This window comes from Artemia sp. Qi Xiang Cuo, chromosome 9 (genome assembly GCF_049724085.1).
Source record: "Artemia sp. Qi Xiang Cuo chromosome 9, ASM4972408v1, whole genome shotgun sequence".
Lineage (NCBI taxonomy): Eukaryota > Metazoa > Arthropoda > Branchiopoda > Anostraca > Artemiidae > Artemia > Artemia sp. Qi Xiang Cuo.
The window spans coordinates 35,780,494-35,800,356 of NC_142802.1; the positions used below are offsets into that span (position 1 = coordinate 35,780,494).

The 19,863-nt window shown below is 33.9% G+C and overlaps 1 protein-coding gene and 1 long non-coding RNA gene across 4 annotated transcripts in view; one reads left to right on the forward strand and one right to left on the reverse strand.

Moving 5' to 3' along the window:
* Positions 1-19,863, forward strand: part of LOC148948608 (protein madd-4-like) — a 511,292-nt gene that overhangs the window by 86,531 nt on the left and 404,898 nt on the right. For all 3 annotated transcript variants that reach the window (XM_089094504.1, XM_089094505.1, XM_089094503.1), the window contains exon 4: positions 14,980-15,210. In XM_089094504.1, the coding sequence (XP_088950630.1) occupies positions 14,980-15,210 (231 nt within the window). The remainder of the gene's footprint in view (positions 1-14,979; positions 15,211-19,863) is intronic.
* LOC148948609 (uncharacterized) overlaps positions 7,703-19,863 on the reverse strand; it is a 90,432-nt gene continuing 78,271 nt past the window's right edge. Inside the window, exon 3 of the long non-coding RNA XR_016142228.1 lies at positions 7,703-8,355. This is a non-coding gene — a long non-coding RNA (uncharacterized LOC148948609). The remainder of the gene's footprint in view (positions 8,356-19,863) is intronic.

Consider the following 19,863-nt stretch of genomic DNA (forward strand, 5'->3'; position numbering starts at 1 on the left):
TTTCAACTAATTCATCCGGGTTTTCGAAAGCAATTCATGTCAGAGTACAGCATTATAACTAGTCTAAAACATCCAATCTGTCAATGCCCCCCCCCCAAAAAAAAATACTTTTCAGACATTTCTTGTTAAAACTTTATTTTCAACTAATTCATCCGGGTTTTCGAAAGCAATTCATGCCAGAGTACAGCACTATAACTAGTCTAAGACAACCACTCTGTCATCGCCCCCATCCTCCCCAAAAAATACTTTTCAGACTTTTCTTGTTAAAACTTTATTTTCAACTAATTCATCCGGGTTTTCGAAAGCAATTCATGTTAGAGTACAGCAGTACAACTAGTCTAAGACATCCACCCTATCATCGCCCCCAGCCCCCAAAAAATACTTTTCAGACATTTCTTGTTAAAACTTTATTTTCAACTAATTCATTTGAGTTTTTCTCAAGCAATTCGTACCCCAGTACAGCACTATCACTAGTCTGAGACATCCACTCTGTCATCGCCCCCCCCACCCCAAAAAAAATACTTTTAAGACATTTCTTGTTAAAACTTTATTTTCAACTAATTCATCCGGGTTTTCGAAAGCAATTCATGCCAGAGTACAGCACTATGACTAGTCTAAGACAACCACTCTGTCATCGCCCCCACCCCCCCAAAAAAAAAACTTTTCAGACATTTCTTGTTGCCCTTGAGGCAGATCCCGTTTATTTTCGATTCTGAGTATTTTTGGTTTTCCCTCCAAAATTGACCCCCTCCCCTGCCCTCAGAAATGGGGGAACGAAAGGGCCTCTGAGCCTTCCTCTTGAGGCAGATCCCATTTATTTTAGATTCTGAGTATTTTTGGTTTTCCCTCCAAAATTGACTCCCCCCTCCCGCCCCTGCCCACAGAAATGGGGGAATGAAGGGCCTCTGAGCCATCCCCTTGAGGCAGGTCCCCTTTTTTTTAGATTATGAGTATTTTTGGTTTTCCCTCCAAAATTGACCCCCCCTCCCCTGCCCTCAGAAATGGAGGAACGAAGGGCCTCGGGGCCTTCCCCTTGAGGCAGATCCCATTTATTTTCGATTCTGAGTATTTTTGGTTTTCCCTCCAAAATTGACAAATCCTACACTCCAATTTGCAAATCTCATTACCCCTTTTTGAATGTCAATCAAATAATTCTGATTATAATGTCTAATTTTTTAATAACAAAAAAAAACTGTCTGCTTTTCAAAATGTTCGTATTTGGAACTCTGTCAGTTAACACTAAGAAGTGAATTGGGTAATCCTCTAGCAATAACAAAAGGCTTAGCAGTGATTACATGTTATTTTCGACTCATTGTCGGCAACAATTCAATCAGAGCAGAGTTGTACAAATGGAATATCTTTTCGCAAATTGAGTTAGCTTAATGCAAATGAGATATCATTTTGATATCTCTAATAGTGTATGCGATACTGGGCTTTATTCAAATCACCTATCAAGTTATCAAAAATTTTTGAATAAATTAAGTTATAGGCAATACTGGTTTAGAAAAACTAGAATAGTGACATAATTTCACTTTATCGGCCCTCAAATTCCATTATTTGAGAGGATACTCCCTCTCTTTGAAAAGCTGAGGAGCTTCTATAGAATAACGTTGAAATTCCTATATGTCTCCGCAAATAACATGGTGATTCCTAGGAGCGCACGCAAAATGGAACCTCTTACCCTACTAATTACAGTAAATAGCCGAGTCAAACTCAAAACGAGCAGAAATTAACATAAGTTGGGCGCAAAACCCCTATGCCTTCCCAAGGTCAGAACAAAATTTGCACTTTACTGAAAAAATACAAATGAATATGAATTGTCATTTAAATATACATGTACTTGTACTGATCGATCGAAGTGTCAAAATTATTTGATTTGCTAGAGTTTATAAAAGTAAAAACATTTATTTTTTTCAGGGAATTGCAAATTTTGTTCTGACCTTGGAAAGGCATAGGGGTTTTGCGCCCAACTTATGTTAATTTCTGCTCGTTTTGAGGTTGACTCGGTTATTTATTGTAATTTCTGTTCGTTTTGGGTTTCATTTATTTATTATGACAATCACACCATCAGATTCACCATATCAGAGAACACTACTGTAAAGGTTTCAAGCTCCTATCTGCAAAAATGTGGAATTTTGTATTTTTTTGCCTGAAGAAAGATCACGGATGCGTGTTTATTTGTTTTTTTTTTCCCCCCGGGGGTGATCGTATCGACCCAGTGGTCCTAGAATATCGCGGGAGGGCTCATTCGAACGGAAATTGAAAGTCCTAGTGTTCTTTTTAGGCGAACAAAAAATGGAGGGCAACTAGGCCCCCTCCCACGCTCATTTGTTTCCCAAAGTCATCCGATCAAAATTTTTAGATAGCCATTTTGTTTAGCATGGTTGAAAAATACAATAACTATGTCTTTGAGGATGACTTAATCCCCCACAGTCCCCGGGGGAAGGGCTGCAAGCTATGAACTTTGCCCAATGTTTACATATAGTATTGGTTATTGGGAAGCGTACAGGCATTTTCAGGGGGGATTTTTTCTGGTAGTGGGTGGAGATGGGTCGGGGGTTACGTGGGAGGATCTTTCCATGGAGAAATTTTTCATGGGGGAAGGGACATTGCTATGAAGGGGGCGCCGGATTTCGCAGCGTTATTTAAAAAAACGATCAGATATTAAATTTAAAAAAAAAGTTTTTCAACTGAAAGTAAGGAGCACCATCAAAACTTAAAACAAACAGAAATTATTGCGTATATGATTGGGTTCGACCACTAGTCACTACCTTGCTCTTTACGCTAAAGTTTTTTTAGTACTTTCATAGGAGCTATTTATTCTAATCAACGGCCTTTGGTATTAAGAGGTCATTTTTAAAGAATTGGAATAAAATCAGAACTTTAGCTTAAAGAGCGAGGTATTGACTAGGGGGGTGGACCCCCTAATATACGTATTAAAAATATATGAATATAGAAGTTCGTTACGGAAGTTAATTCGTAAGTTACGTATATTTTAAAGAGTGTAAAGAGCGAGGCGTTGAGGAGGGGGCACCCCTTTCATATACGGAATAATTTCTGTTCGTTTTAAGTTTTAATGTCGCTCCTTACTTTCAGTTAGAAAAACTTGTTTTTGTGTTTAATTGCATAAAAATCATAGTTATGAAGCCTCTTAAGGTAAAATTAAACGTTAAGATTGACCGGATAATAACACAAAGAAATTATTACTTATATTGGCCATTATTTAACAAATTTCGAACTTTAGCGTAAAGAACGAGGTACTGACGAGGAGGCAAACTTCCTCATATAGGTAATATGAAGGAGTTTGCCCCTCGTCAATACCTCGCTCTTTATGTTGAAGTTCAAAGTTTGTTCCAATTCTTCAAGAAAGACCCCTGAATCACAAAAGCCGTTTAATTAGAATAAATAGCTGTTTTGAAATTACTAAAAATATATTAGCGTAAAGAGCGAGGTATTGAGGAGGGGACGAACCCCCTAATATACGTAATAATTTCTGTTCCTTTTAAGTTTTAATGTTACTCCTTACTTTCAGTTGATAAAATTTTTTATTTTATTTAATTTCTGATTTTTTTTTAAAATAATGCTGGGAAATCCAGCGCCCCCTTCATGGAAAGTTTCTCCCCCCCCCCATGAAAAATTCTTACATAGAACGATCATCCCATTTAACCCAATTCCCCCCGACCCCTCCCCACCAGCAAAAATCCTCCCCTGAAAACGTCTATAAATTTCCTAATTACCAATACTATATGTAAAGAATAGGCAAAGTTCATTACTTGCAGCCCTTCTTCCGGGGATTGTGGGGGATTAAGTCATCCTCAGAGACATAGCTATTACATATTTCGACTATGCTGAACAAAATGGCTATCTCAAAATTTTTTATCCGGTGACTTTGAGAAAAATATGAGCGTGGGAGTGGGCCTAGTTGCCCTCCATTTTTTTGGTCACTTAAAAAAGGTACTAGATATTTTAATTTCCGTTCGAATGAGCCCTCTCAAGAAACTCTAGGACCACTGGGTCGATACGATGACCCCTGGGAGAAAAAACAAATAAACAAAAAACAAATAAACACGCATCCGTGATCTTTCTTCTGGCAAAAATACAAAATTCCACATTTGTTCAGATAGGAGCTTGAAACCTCTACAGTAATGTTCTCTGATACGCTGAATCTGATGTTGTGATTTTCATTAAGATTCTATGAACTTTATGGCGTGTTTCCTTCTTTTTTCCAAAATAGGACACATTTTCTCAGGCTTGTAACTTTTGATAGGTTGGATTAGACTTGAGGAAACTTATATATGTAATAGATCAGCATGAAAACTCAATTCTTTTGATGTATCTATTTGTATCAAAATTCTGTTTTTTACAGTTTCGGTTACTACTGAGCCGGGTCGCTCCTTACTTACAGTTCCTTACCACGAACTGTTTGATTAACATTGTTAATGGTGTAAAACTTACAAAAAATAGTATTGTACATCAGGAAATAATTGTATACAAATAAGTGTACATGTGTAATAAAATAATCAATAACTATGAATCAAAATCATAATATGGATCAATCAATTTATGAAACATAAGAACATTCAAAAATTTATTGTATTTAAGATTGTTGAAACGCAAGGTAGTTGTTCACTTGTGGAGTAGTCTTTATCCATTCCGCTGCACTAGATTTCCAAATCTTCTAGACTTAACTTTGTTTGAGCAGCAACTTACTGTATTACTTACCAAGTTACACGGATTTGAGGATGGTTACTATGAGTGTTGACTATATCTGGCTGTAACTTTTTCCAAGGCGATGTAATAGTTGATAGAGGTAAAATTCCATGATCGACAAAGAGCAAAAACCAAATGTTTTATATTGGATTGTCTTTTGATACAAACTGCAGAAGTAGACCACACGCTCTAGGCCACACTTCTGTCACATACAGCCAAATTCAATTCAAATTCAAAACAGTCAAGATAAAACCAAAAATGAATACTTGCGCGTCAAGCACAATAGCAGTGGCATACACAAGTTGTAAACTGTTCAATTATGAATCATCTACATTAACTAAGTTTGTCAAAAATATTCAATAGCCGAGTAATATACATTTCGGATTACAGGGAACTTCGGAATAGACAGGGGCAGGATTACCGGAGGTTCACTGTATCTACTATTGCTTACCACAGTGTTAATGTTTAGGAGAGAAAATCAAGAGCTTTTTGAATGAGGCGAGATGCCTGGAACTACCAAAGAGGACGGTTTAAGCCTAAGTTTCTTTCCTTGGAGGGAGGAGAGGGTCCTCTCTAGACGAGTCTTAAGGGAGTATTTTTTTCCTGTATCCCTTTTTGCAGGTATGAAAGCTCCTATGTTTAGTAAAACATAGGGTTGAGATTTAGTTAAAAAGGATTTTTTTTTAATACCTAAGACGATCCATGTTTAAGACGGGAATGGACTCAAGAATTGCTTAATTCTGAGAGTAGAGACGATAGGGGGGGGGGGGGGAAAGGCTAATTTTTAAAAAACCAAAGTAAGTGAATTACATGGTGAATTTAAGAAACTGTGGGAATACTATAAGTGCTAAGCAATTCCAGGGTGCTCGGATGTGTCCGGAAGCCCCCTGTGTACCTGCTTGGTGTCAGTCTAGATAATTCAAACTCCTTAGAAGGGCTCTTCGGTACCGGACGAGAATCTGGTAGGCACGCCAGGGAGACCACATCGAGAGCGGCCGAGATGCCACATGAATAGTTGGTTTTTGATGACATGTCAGACGCTGTTCAGTCCTTAACAAAGATTTAAACTTTAGTCTTTTTGGGGTTGAAGGGGCAAAAAAAGGTACCTAGGTTAGGTTAGATTAGGTATTTAATATACGCTATGCTTTACCCCCCCCCCTAATATGCAAATATAGCCCAAATTTGTTTCTAAACTTTTATATTTTTATCCTATTTTGTTTTATTTCATTAGCATAAACGAAACTTCACTTCTCGTGTGACTATCGGATTCTTGAGAAGTACCGGCTGTTCTTTCTTAAATAAGTACCACTTTATTAATTCCGCCTTGTCTGTGGGTAGCCTATATATAGTGTCTGTCGAAGTAATCAAACTATCACATTATCTTTATAACAGCAAATTGACAATGTGTCATCTTCACATAATCACATCATGCAGAGTCGTTGTTTTTCTTGTTTTAATGACGTTCCTTTTTATTGGCCTATAATCTTTATTTCAATATTACCGTTATTGCTGCTGCTACTAGTTTCAAATTTAATAACACAAAAAGCATGCTTTGGAAACAGGGGTAAAAGAATGCTCAGACTGCTGTAAACATTTGAGACGGTCGGCCTCGCTCTTCTTTTTATCGACCATAAATGGCGAGGAATGAAGCTTTGGTAAAAAAAAAAGAAAGAAAAGAAGCTATGTTGTCTTAAAAATGTTAGATGGAGGCAAAGTTCTGCAGAGGGAATTAAATTGATACCACGACTCTCGAGAAAAACCCTAAAAAAATTATTTGCATGAATGTTTTTAATGAAGAAAATATTCACGAATATTCTTCAGTTTGATAGTGTACCCTTTCACTACCAATTCTAATATCAACATGAGATCATTTTCCATTTCCACCCTTTCTTAATAGCAAAGTAAAATAACGGAATCTGTATTATTGTTAACTGAGCGAAAAATGTACGCCGTCTCAAGGGCCCCTAAGCTCAAGTGAAGATTAATAGATTCCAGACACGCATATTGTTCATATTTTTTCTTCTTTTTTTTGAATTCCCGCTTACTATGGAAAGCAAGTCGCTCTTTCCTATATTGTCAATACCTTGCCAATATGATTAGCTATGATTTATGAAGAGTTACTTGGTACGAGCTTCCTCCAATTATTTTTGGCTACTTCACAAGGGCTTCTTAAAATGTTTTCTCCGTCCTTTTAAGGATGCTATAACAAATAAAAATGAAAAACATTGAACGTTGCCATTATTAAGAAGGAACTATAAATCTCGATCGCTTGTTTTAGAGCACACTGTAGCATTAAAGCGTAAGCTGTTCCGGAAGGTTCTGAAAAACTCACAAAACTAGTGATAATCGAACATTTATTCGGAAATATCAATGATCATCTATCAACAATTCTAAAGTTATTTTTAATGGCAAAAAGCGAACATCGATTGAAAATAATCGAAACTTGTCAGTTGAATGTTAAAAGAAAGAAAAAATAACCTCCATTGTCTGTTAATTCATGTTCTACTTAAAGTTAATTCATGGATCGCCAAAGAGCTCCGCACCTACTCACTTTCTGAACGTTAGAGGCAAAGAGTGTGGATAGCTTATATTAGATTATTTATCGGCAGATAATCTTCTAAGGGGGGAGGACGTGTTTCTAAGCCAATTTTGGTAGAAAAGTTCATTATCAGGGGGTAGGATGATAAGATGTGTGTGTAGGCGGGGGGGGGGGAGTAAACGTTTGAATAAGTTCTTTGCCATAAAAAGACACATATTGAGGTTGTTATAAGATATTAATTAAAAAAAAAACTTTCCGAAAAAAAAAGTTTTTCAAAGAAAAGTAAAGACAATTTGAAACTTAAGCTCAGCAGATACAAATATTTGTGAAAATTCAAAACCCAAAACGAATAGAAATTAAATAAACAGTCATAGCAAAAAACATACAGCAAATAATAATATAAATGAATAAATAGATCTTAAAGCGAGTAATGCTTGGATTGAATATGAAAATCAAGCTTAAAACGAAAACAAATATTTTGCTATTAAAGCATAAATGAAACTTAAAACGAACAGAAATTAAATAAACAATCAATGCGAACAAAACATACAATATATATTAATGTAAATGAATAAATAAATCTTAAAACGAGTGAAACTTAAATTGAATATGCAAATCGTAGTTATTTTATTCGATTCAAACTTCAAAATTTTCTTATATGCAGTTTTGTCACGTTCTTACGAGTCGGAAAAAATGTCGGGAGGGGGAGGGGTCGATCCCGGACCCTCCTGGATATGACCTTGTTCCAATTGAATGAGCCATTAGGAATCACGAAAGTTTTGGCCTAAAATATACTTCTTGAGACAGTGTCTAGATGTGCGCTGATTTTTTCTTTCTTATCTATTCGCTTAAACTTGATTTACTGTAATTTTTTTTTTTTTGGGGGGGGGTTCTAAACTGGTTCCCCGCTGGACACGGCCTTGTTCAATGGAATGAGTCATTAGGAATCACGAAAATTGTGGCTTATAATATACTTCTTGAGACAGTGTCCAACCCCTTGGTCGTGGTAGCTATTTCTGCACAAGATGTAGGCTTTTTTCTTGTCTACTCGTCTAAACTTGATGAATTTTATTCTTCTTCTGAATTGTCAGTAGAAAAGAGATTATCTATAAATAGAATAAAGGTTATAGCCTTAAATTGTTTAAACTAAATACCCTGCCAATAGCTCTTGAAATTTCAGTTGAGGTTTTTTCTCAGTTTTTTTTAGCGTTATCTTAAGCACATATTACATCTATTTTACTTAGCCTAGCCAGTATCATCCTGAAAAAATAAAAAGCGGAAATACCATATCTGAAGGGAGGGAGAAAGATGACTTAAATTTATTGAAAATTAAGTCAGAAATGAAAGAAAACAATGTATAGTCAGGAAACGGCATCTGTAAAAAGAATGACTTGCAAAATATGGCTTTGTTAAAGGTGCCGAAACTTGACTGGGAAATGCGCTCTAATCTAATAGAGTCAGAAAACTTTTCATTATTAATAAACAACGGTGTGTGTGTAACTAAATCCCCATTTAATTAGAGTTAGTCTTGAATTTTGTAAACTAGTAAATTGGGCATTCAATATAGATGCTTGGGCTAGCCAGGGTTGCCACCCCTTGTGATTTATCACTAGTTCTGCTCCAAAACTAATGATTTTTCTCAAATCTAGTGATTTTTCACCTTATAGCTCGTAGATTCATGATTCAATCGAACGAATCATACAAGAAGTAATCAATAAAAAAACGCAAAATAGTTATTCACTACAGTTCCTAATATATTCCAGATTAGCATTTATGCAAATATACCGCCTTTGAAACTTCCTATTTCCCACTATACGTCCATATCAGATTTAGACAGGTAGACCCCAGAGCGCTATCAGCAAGATGATACGCGAACTTATTCAATCTAAAAATTGCTAAACTGTTCTATAGTTTCTATTTCACAACATTTGCTCAGGTCGAATTTTGTCTTAAAATAAATGATTTTTTACTCTCTATAATCTATCAGTTCCAAATTAGATTTTCAATTGTTAAAACCTTTGAAAGTGCAGTGGATAGTGGATATGAACACACCCTCTGAAAAAAAGAAATGAAAAAAGAAATTATAGAAAACGAAAAAAGGACTCATTTCTTTTTGTAATAAGATTTGTAACATAACTGGATACCGATTGTAGTTTGATCATTGAACGCGGTTAGGAGTAAAAAGAGGGGGGGGGGTATCTAATCCGAGAGTTGCTTAATGGTTTTATTTTTTACTTCTATTATCTAATTGAAACTCCAGTAATTCTTCAAATTCACTTTGTAAATTAAATTCTTTGTAATTTCTTCAAATTCACTTTTTATAATGGGTGAGATAGGGAATGATCATATTGGATAATTATATGAACTGTGCTGTAACTGTAACTGTATAATTGTAACTGTAACACCTAATAAGCGCAGATAACGTCATATTCTTTAAGTTTTTGGATTCATGTGCTAACATATCAAATAATTGGAGGCAATGAACTATAAGAATTGAGGGACACGGCTCAATAGTAACCAAAACTCTAAAAAACGGAATTTTGATATCAATCGATATATCATCGGATTATTATGCTGATTGCAAATATAAAAGATTCATTAAGCTTAATGCTACCCGTAAAAAGCTACGACCCTCTAAAAGTCTTGCCTTCTATTCTTAAGAGGGAGGAGATACCCCTGAAAGTAATATAATTTAAAATAAAATCACAACCTGAGAAACAGCGTAACAGAGAACCCTGTTGTACAGGTTTCAAGCTCCTGTCTGCAAAAACTTATAATTTGTATTTTTTTTGCCATAAAAAAAAAATCACGGATACGTGTCATTTTTTTCCCCAGGGGTGATCGTATAGAACCAATAGTCTCAGAACATCGGGAAATGGCTCATTTAACAGAAACCAAAATTTCTGGCGACCATTTTTAATTCGCCAAAAAGATCAGAGGGCTACCAGCCCCCCTCTCATGTCCATCTTTTCCCCTAAAATTGCTCGACCAAAAGTTTAAGATAGCCATTTCGCGTAGCATAGTTGAAAGGTACCAAAACTATACCTTAGGTTTAGCTGGTTTTTGGAGAAAAAATTAGGGTTTTGAATCGACAAGAAAAAAAAGAAAAAGTAAATATTTCGATTACATCACCGATAACAAATTTTCAGTGATTGGGTTATAAGTCAAAGGTACCAGTTCGGGAAAATACAAGAAAGAAGCAAGGATTTTGTTCTATTCTCTGCATAAAGATGCGAAAAGGCATTTTTAAAAGTTCCAAGGGTATTTTTCACTTGAGAAACAACAAAACATCAATCTAAAATTATTTTTAGAGACCTTGGGGGGTAGTTTTACCCCCTTACTATATGTGCACCTGTATAGAACATGGTAAAGAAACAAAACTATTTTAAATTAAACAGATAGAGAGTATTATCTAGTGATTTCTAGTCATTAATCTAGTGATTTATAAGCTGATCTAGTGATTTTTTTTCTTAAGAATCTAGTGATTTTTTTTGACCAGGTGGAAACCCTGGGGCTAGCTGAGTCAGTAAAGTCCGGATTTCATTGCTCACTTTGGTAGTTTTGCTGCTGTTGACTTTTGGGCAGTTTTAACGGTACTTATGTACTATCTGTAACACACGCGAAAAGTGAAGTTTGGTTAATGCTAATGAAATAAAAAAAATAGGATAAAAATATGATAGTTTAGAAACAAATTTCGGCTATGTATCTGCACATTCGGGGGGGGGGATTAAAGCATAGCATGTGTTTAATACATAACCCAACAATCTAACCTAACTAAACCTAACATAACCTAACCCAGCCTATGTACCTTTTCCCCCCTAAACCCCAAAAAATAATAGTTTAAATACTGTAAACCCAATAACAAACCACGTTTTCCAATTCAATATTCTAGTGAAGGAAACCCGTTTGGCAATTTTATTTAGCGTCTTCCCTATATAATATGGCGCGTGTGTTACAGATAGTACATAAGTACCGTTTTAACTTGACTTTATCTGATACTGACGATAAGAACAGTCTTGGTACTTACGTGTTATAGCGACCACACCACAGAAGTGAAGTTAGATTAATCCTAATGAAATATACCAAAACAGGTTGAAAATATAATACTTTACCAATAGAATTATGGAGACTACAACAGAGAATTATGGAAAACAGGCTGCCCAGAACGCATTATATTAAATACCTAACCTAACCAATACCTAACCTCTATATATTAAATGTCTAATTTAAATATACCTGCATAGTAGTTTTTCTTACTAAGACTAAGCTAGTTAACTCCGAATGCAAACAGAGAAGCCGGTTTGACTCAGATCAAGAACTTAAATGCGGTCGCTATAACGCGTAAGTACCCAGTCTTCAAATAATAGACAGTCGCCCCTCTCCTTCTCAAAATCCGGGATGTACTGGTGAATAACTTGAAAAAAAAAATGATAATAGCCCTGAATTCGCACTAGTACGAAATTCGGAATGCAACTAGAATTATTTCGCCAGAAATTCAATAGTTACAACGATAGTAAACCAAAGACAAGCTTACAGACTAGTAAAAGTAAAAAACTAAAGATTGAATTCTTCCCTTGGCTGAATTCACAGGTTTCATTAGTGCCGGGTTAAGGTATTGGAAACTTGGACTGCTGCTTAGGGCGCCATTATTATAGGGGTTGTAATCTTCCCAGCTTCTGTGCTGTCTACAAGTTCCATCTTCGGAGCTATTTTTAGCTAGCACTAGTTGTTACATCTGTTTGATATTTTAAATGAAAATAATCTGTGTCTTGATTGAGGGGATTGTCACCCTTACCCCTAAAACAATACTGTATTCTGGTGTGCAAAGAGCCCCGAGCATTCGTTTCCTCTGGGATTCAATCCATGCCCGGCAAATATATACTCTCATTAAACTAATAGGAAACCAGCGCTTTACTGAAAACACAAAATAATATAGGAGTTTTTGTCCAGTAAAAGCAAACGAATTAAGGAAACTTTTTACAGAATAAAAATATTATCAATCCCTTTTAGATCAATCCTTTCTAAGATAAATAACAATTCATTTTAGGATTGTTGCTTTATTATTTTTTTTCTCGTTTGATTTGGTATCACTTCTGCACGATGGCTCATTTCAACGCCTGGCTGTCGTTTTGGTTTTAAAAAGGACATGTCTTGATTAGTTTGTAGACAAGTTTGAAGTAAAGCCATCTTGATAGCATTAGGATTAGGACTATAGACTAGCTTTAGGATTTGTATCATAGCTTGAAATTCACTGTTGTATAGAGACAAATAACCTTATTTTCAGAGTTCATATTATGTCTTATTTGATCTTCATTTCAAGTAATACTAAAGCATTTCTTACATTTGAAGATTGTTTATTAATCACTATTGATATTATAGCTTATAACACAATTGAATATTATACCAAAATGTTACCTAAAAATTCAATCCAATATTTCTGTAAGCTGTTCAATGAGTTTGCGGTTATTTAAAAAATATTTAATTTTACACTTATGTTTTTAAGATGATTTTATATATAATTTTATATATAATAACTGATGTAACAACTGGTGTAAGACTATGAAAAGCTTTATACATTAGTTTATTGTTGTCAAGCTTCATACTCACTTTTACTCCCAAATCAATATTCCTGTTTTTCATACTTGATTTTTGTGTTTTCAGTAAAACGCTAGTTTTCTATAATCCTAGAAACACAGGGAAACATAATTAGTTGGTTTATTTGTACTAGTTATATATATATATATATATATATATATATATATATATATATATATATATATATATATATATATATATATATATATATATATATATATATATATATATATATATATATATATATATATATATATATATATATATATATATATATATATATACATATATATATATATACATACATACATACATACATATATATATATATATATATATATATATATATATATATATATATATATATATACATACATACATACATATATATATATATATATATATATATATATATATATATATATATATATATATATATATATATATATATATATATATATATATATATATATATATATATATATATATATATATATATATATATATATATATATATATATATATATATGTTAGATCGGCTGTGAAGCAATAATTTTTGTCCGTTTTAAGTTTCAACTTCTCTCTTTACTTCCAATATTTCTGTATGCTGTTCAATGAGTTTGCGGTTATTTAAAAAATATTTAATTTTACACTTATGTTTTTAAGATGATTTTATATATAATTTTATATATAATAACTGATGTAACAACTGGTGTAAGACTATGAAAAGCTTTATAGATTAGTTTATTGTTGTCAAGCTTCATACTCACTTTTCACTCCCAAATCAATATTCCTGTTTTTTAATGCTTGATTTTTGTGTTTTCAGTAAAGCGCTAGTTTTCTATAAACCTAGAAACACAGGGAAACATAATTAGTTCGTTTATTTGTACTAGTTATATATATATATATATATATATATATATATATATATATATATATATATATATATATATATATATATATATATATATATATATATATATATACATATATACATATATATATATATATATATATACATATACATATATACATATATATATATATATATATATATATATATATATATATATATATATATATATATATATATATATATATATGTGTGTGTGTATATATATATATATATATATATATATATATATATATATATATATATATATATATATATATATATATGTATATATATATATATATATATATATATATATATATATATATATATACGTATATATATATATATATATATATACTCACCTCTATATATATATATATATATATATATATATATATATATATATATATATATATATATTATATATATATATATATATATATATATATATATATATATATATATATATATATATATATATTAGATAGGCTGTGAAGTAATATTTTTTGTCCGTTTTAAGGTTCACCTTCGCTCTTTACTTCCCTTGGAAAAACTTTGTTTTTTTTTAAGATTAATTATCCTCAGACACACATACCTTCCATTATATAATATATATGTATATGTTGAGTAGCCGGGCAACACGCGAGAAGTGAAGTTTGGTTAATGATAATGAAATAAAACAAAGTATGATAAAAATATGATAGTTTATGAACAAAATTATAAAATCTACAAATTAGAATTATGCGCCCAGAACGCTGTAATGTCCTTCAGAATCGCCCTCAACCCGAAAAAACTAAAGTTTAAATATTGTAAACGGAGGAAGAAACCACTGCTTGCAATACTCGGCATAGGAATTCTCCGTTGAAAGAACCTGTTTGACCAGTTTCTTTTTATTATGTTCGCTATACAATATCTCGCGTATTGCCCGGCTACTAATAAAGTACCATCTTTTTTGTATTTTCATTTTATTTTTAAGGTTATTTGTAACCCCTCTAGACCTTATGTCTGATATATTTCTATAAGATTTTTCATTATTTTACCGCTTACTGATCTTGTCCCGCTATATAATTCAGATTGTTTTCAATTATATTAATTCGTTTTCGTTATTTTATTAGTTTCTTTAATTATGATTCTGTATGTACGTTGCAGAATAAAAGAGTATACGGTAGGATATTTAGACCTTTTTTCATATGACTGTTCGGTAACCAATACAATATCTATACCGATAATTGTTTTCCAGCCTTGCTACCCAAGTTCTATTGATTTTCGGCAAGAGCAATGCAAATCCTACGACTATGTCCCGTACCGCGGACAGCTAACAAATTGGATACCTCATATCAACAACGAAACACCATGCGCGTTGTACTGCCAATCAAAAGAAGGGTATATTATCCGTTTGTCGGAAAAGGTCCATGATGGCACCCGATGTCGGGAGGGGGCCTTGGACCTCTGTATAGATGGTCAATGTATGGTAAGCAGTCAATAAATATTCGATTTTCACGCTTTATGTTGCTTTCCTGTTTTAAGTTGGGTGACTTAATAGTCAGCTGCGGGTATTAAATAATACCTAACCATGATTGCAATCTTAGCCCTGTCAGTCTGTACAACATAATGCGTTTTAACGAATTTTTTTTCATTAAATTGGCTGAACTAAATATGTGTAAGATTGAGAATCATGTTCCTCAATGCAAAAAGTTCGACGACTGGCAAAGTCTTCCTTTTCTCATGAAATGTTTTTGGGCTGTTTCGAACGTGTTCCACAACCGAAAATTTTCATGTCTTTTCATCAGTAAAATAAATTGATAAGGATGACTAAAACAAAATATGTGACCTTACCGTGACTCAACTGCGACATGACTTTGTCGCGAAGAAGTACCGCGATTTAAAGCTTAATCCGAACAATTCAGAACTAGCCAATCAGCCGATTCTTTAAAGAATGTCGATCGGCGGCAATCGTCAAAATTACTATGAAAAAAAAATAAAAAAAAATAGAGCTTTAGCTGTTTGTAATGTTAAAATCTACCTCTGTGAACGGTAAAATCTGATTACTAGCATTAGCTTAAAGATTAACTGAATCTCGGTATTAGAAATTTCTCATTATAAATAATCATTTGCATAGATAGATAGATGGATAGATAAGTTTATTAAAGCCAAAAAATACGTCCATGAACACAAAAAGAGCACAAATATGCTAAACTTACATTGACGATCATCATAAAAAGCACAAATCCTTTGCATATGGTGGACGCAATCAATTTACTTAGAAACATCTGCCTTACTCATCTTTATTGATTATTAAGTTGTAATTAACCAGTGACGTCAATTCATGAAAATTTTGGGGGAGCAAAATGTATTTTTCAATATCTTGTCGTTTTTTTTCAATTTTTCCAATGAAATACCGAAAAGATATTTTGCAATAAAATGCCACAAAGTAGGCATCTTTTAAACCCTTAGGAGGGGAATCTTCCCCACTCCAAATTGACGCCACTGTGTTCTACTCAACACGGTTCGTCAAAGTAGGGACAGTCTGGTTTACAATGACCAATTTGGATTTTGGTGAAAACACCAAAAGGTAGACAATTTCAATTTATTCGAATTATTTGCCAGTAACGACAAAAGACACAGAAAAATTTGAACTGTTTCAGTAAAGATTTATTGAAAGTTTTGCCAAGCTTTGAACTGGCGTTTAACTATCGCTCATCCTTTGTCGGGTTTAACCTTATTTGCTACTATTGGTTTATTTTTACTCGTGTTAAGTTGTAACTACGTCTATCACTCTTCATTCTTGATAGAAATTTTACTTTTCACAATTGACATCCTAACAGAAAGGCTTTTGAGGCTTTTTTCCCCTGTATTCTTGGATGAAGAACCTCCAGACTTATTGGGATACTGGAGAAATTGGTCTTTCAAATTTGTTGAGGGAAATTTATGGAGTAGCCTATATTTACTGTTTTGAAAGTAAATTTATTAATAGAGAACTTTAAATGAGGCGATTAAACCAAGTTTTGAGAATATGGGTTCCCGAATAAACTTCTGAAAAGTTGGATTTAATCTCGGGATTGGAGTTTTGTAAATAAAACAATTATTTTGCCTTGGGATTGCTCATTTAAGCTTCAGAGTTTTTTTTCTTTTTATTGAAGGTGTAGATGATCAGCAACTTGTCTTAATATCTACGCAAATGCTTATAACATCTAAAATTTCTTCAAAGAAAGATTATATTTTCATATGTGCATTCAGGACTTACCCAAAGGGGTTCATTATCGTCGCAGTGATAGCTGCAATCTAGTAAAGAACGAAACACGGTCCATAGTAATCAAAATTTTAAAAACACATTTTAAAAACGTGTCTAGTGAGAAAAAGTGCCATTTATTGCTGATTTAAGAATGGGATATGAGATATACATTTATTAAAAAAGAAAACAAACACTATTCGCCTTTCGCCTGCCAAGAAAGGCAATAAGCTTGAAAGGGCAAGCGAGATTATCACTCTCAGCTAATTAAAACAACAACCATACCTTGCTACTCGACACACAAGAAACTTATCTGATGAAGGAATAAAGGAAAAAAATAGAGAAAGAGGAAAAGAAAAGAAGTAGATAGAAAAAAAAGCAAAGTAAATCGGGGAAATGCCTTAAATAGAATGACAACCTGGAGTGGGCTTGACACCAAATTCACTCACGAGATAAAAGAAACTTCTTTGCCCGTGACTTGAAAGCCGGAAGACTAGGCGCATTTTTCACACACTCGGGCAATATATTCCAAACATGGGGACCATAATGGCCAATCATAAAAGATGCCCGAGTGGTGCTCCTAAACTCATGACTTAAGTTATCAGCTTTTCTTGTATTATGATCGTGACGGTCTCTATTAAAAGTAAAAAGATTTTCAAAGACAGGGGTGAACAGCTGATTCAAATATTTATACGACAAAATCGTGACTTGGTAATCTCAACTTAGGTACACATCCATTAACTTATTATTTTTAAAATGCTGATGAGAACCTCATCAGAATCATCAAATTCAGATAATAATTTTACAGCTCTATTCTGATGTTTTTGTACTCTTTGGAAACATGTTACAAAATTACTTGCCCATATAGAGCATCCGTAGGTAATATATGGGTAAAATATAGAAAAATAAATCATTTTCAGGATCTTTTTTGGGACTAGATTTTTAATTCTTCGCATCACCCCAAGGCCTCTGCTTAATTTTTCAGCTATTGCACTTTAATGGTTTTTCCACGACAGGTCTTCATCAATTAAAAACCCCAAATACTTCGTTGTTGCTACTCTCTTTATCCCATTTTCTTGAACCATGATATGGTCATTTCCAGCACTAGACGAAAGTCTAGAAAATACCATGAAGAAAGTTTTAGAAAGTTTAGGGTTAATATATTTCGCCGATAAAAAATTAGAAATTCAGAAATTGCATTATGAATTTTATTATATAAAACATCAAGTAAAGGCGCTGCCAGAAAGAGCAAAGTGTCATCTGTAAACAGGATGACACCAGCCTCTGACAGGTAGTGTTTCACTCGATCAATGAAAATAATGAAAAGTAGAGGTCCCAGGATTGACCCTTGTGGGACCCCATACTCTATTTTCTTTTTTCAAGATAAGAATGACCCATTCTGAACTATCTGATACCGATTGTGTAGATACGATGAAAACCACTCCAGACTTGAACCCTTAAACCCAGTCGAGTCAAGAGCTTGAATAACCTCTGAGTGGTCCACCGTATCGAACGCTTTTTTCATATCCACAAACACAGCCGCGGGTATGAGAGCAGCTTCAAATGCATCACTAATCCAATCAACCAATTTCAGAACTGCTATATCCGTAGATAGCCCTTTTCTGAACCCAAATTGATTTTCTATTAGAGTTTTATTCTTTTCAATATAATAACTTAACTGAGCATGTACCACTTAACTGGGCTATTCTTTCGATTACTCTTAAGAGTAAAAGTTTATTGCCAAAACAAATTTTTAAGGATTTCGAAAAACAGAATGAAACCCCTCGAAAATACTGTCGGATGTATACTATTGGAATTGCTAATGCTGAAAACCCCATACGGGAAATTTTTCGCCTCCCTCCCCACCTTGAGCAACAAAGGAAACCAACTGTTTCCATAAGCTGCACTAATATGTCTTCTTTTTTTCGTCACCGCGAGCGGGAAAATGGAACACAATAGAGAGCTGTTTAACGGCTCATTTGAATGGAAATTACAATGTCTGCGGGTTTTTTCCAAATAACAAAATATAATCTTTAAAATAATTGCAATTTTGACAAATAAAAGAATCTTCATATGCAAGATGACGAATAACTTCATAAATCTTAGTCGTTTGCTAAAAACATAAATATCATATGATATTATAATAAGACATGGCGCAAGGGCATTCATCGAGGTAGGACTGATAAGGTGAAAAGACATTTTAGAGCTGGTAAGGCAGCACGAAAGCAGTGACCGGCACGAAGCATGTACCATTTCCTGGACCAAATTTAAAGCTATTGAGACGGAGTTAGCCGGATCTATTGCCTCATGCCTCTCCAAAGAACAGGAAAAGGAAATATTAGGGAACAGACGGTATGTAAAGGTTCTGCAAAAAATTACAGCCTTACTTGGACGGCAAGGTCTTGCGTTCCGTGGCCATGATGAAGGAGAGTTCAGTGCCAGTCGAGGGAATTTCGTTGAGATCGTAGGTCTTTTAATAGAAATCAACCCGGACGGGATGGACAAGACTTGCAAGGCCTATGGCCATTGCTTGTCACACGAGTACCAAAACGAATACATTTAGGTCATAGGAAATAAAGTAAAAAATTCTATCGCGAAAGAAGCCAGAGAAGAGAAATATTTTGCGGTACTTACTGACGAAACAAAAGACCTCTCAAAAAAGGAACAACTTGCGATCTTAGTGGGCTATGCTCCTAATACGAAAATCAAAGAAAGAGCCGTAGGTTGCTACCACATGCGCAAGGTTGATGCTGAGAGTTTGGCCGACTTTATTTACAACGAAATAAAGGGTATCGGCCTTGACTGGTCAAAATGTGTTGGACAGTCTTATGACGGCGTGAGTGTAATTAGCAGACGTTTTTCAGGAGTACAGGCCCGTCTCCGGGAAAAAGGGAT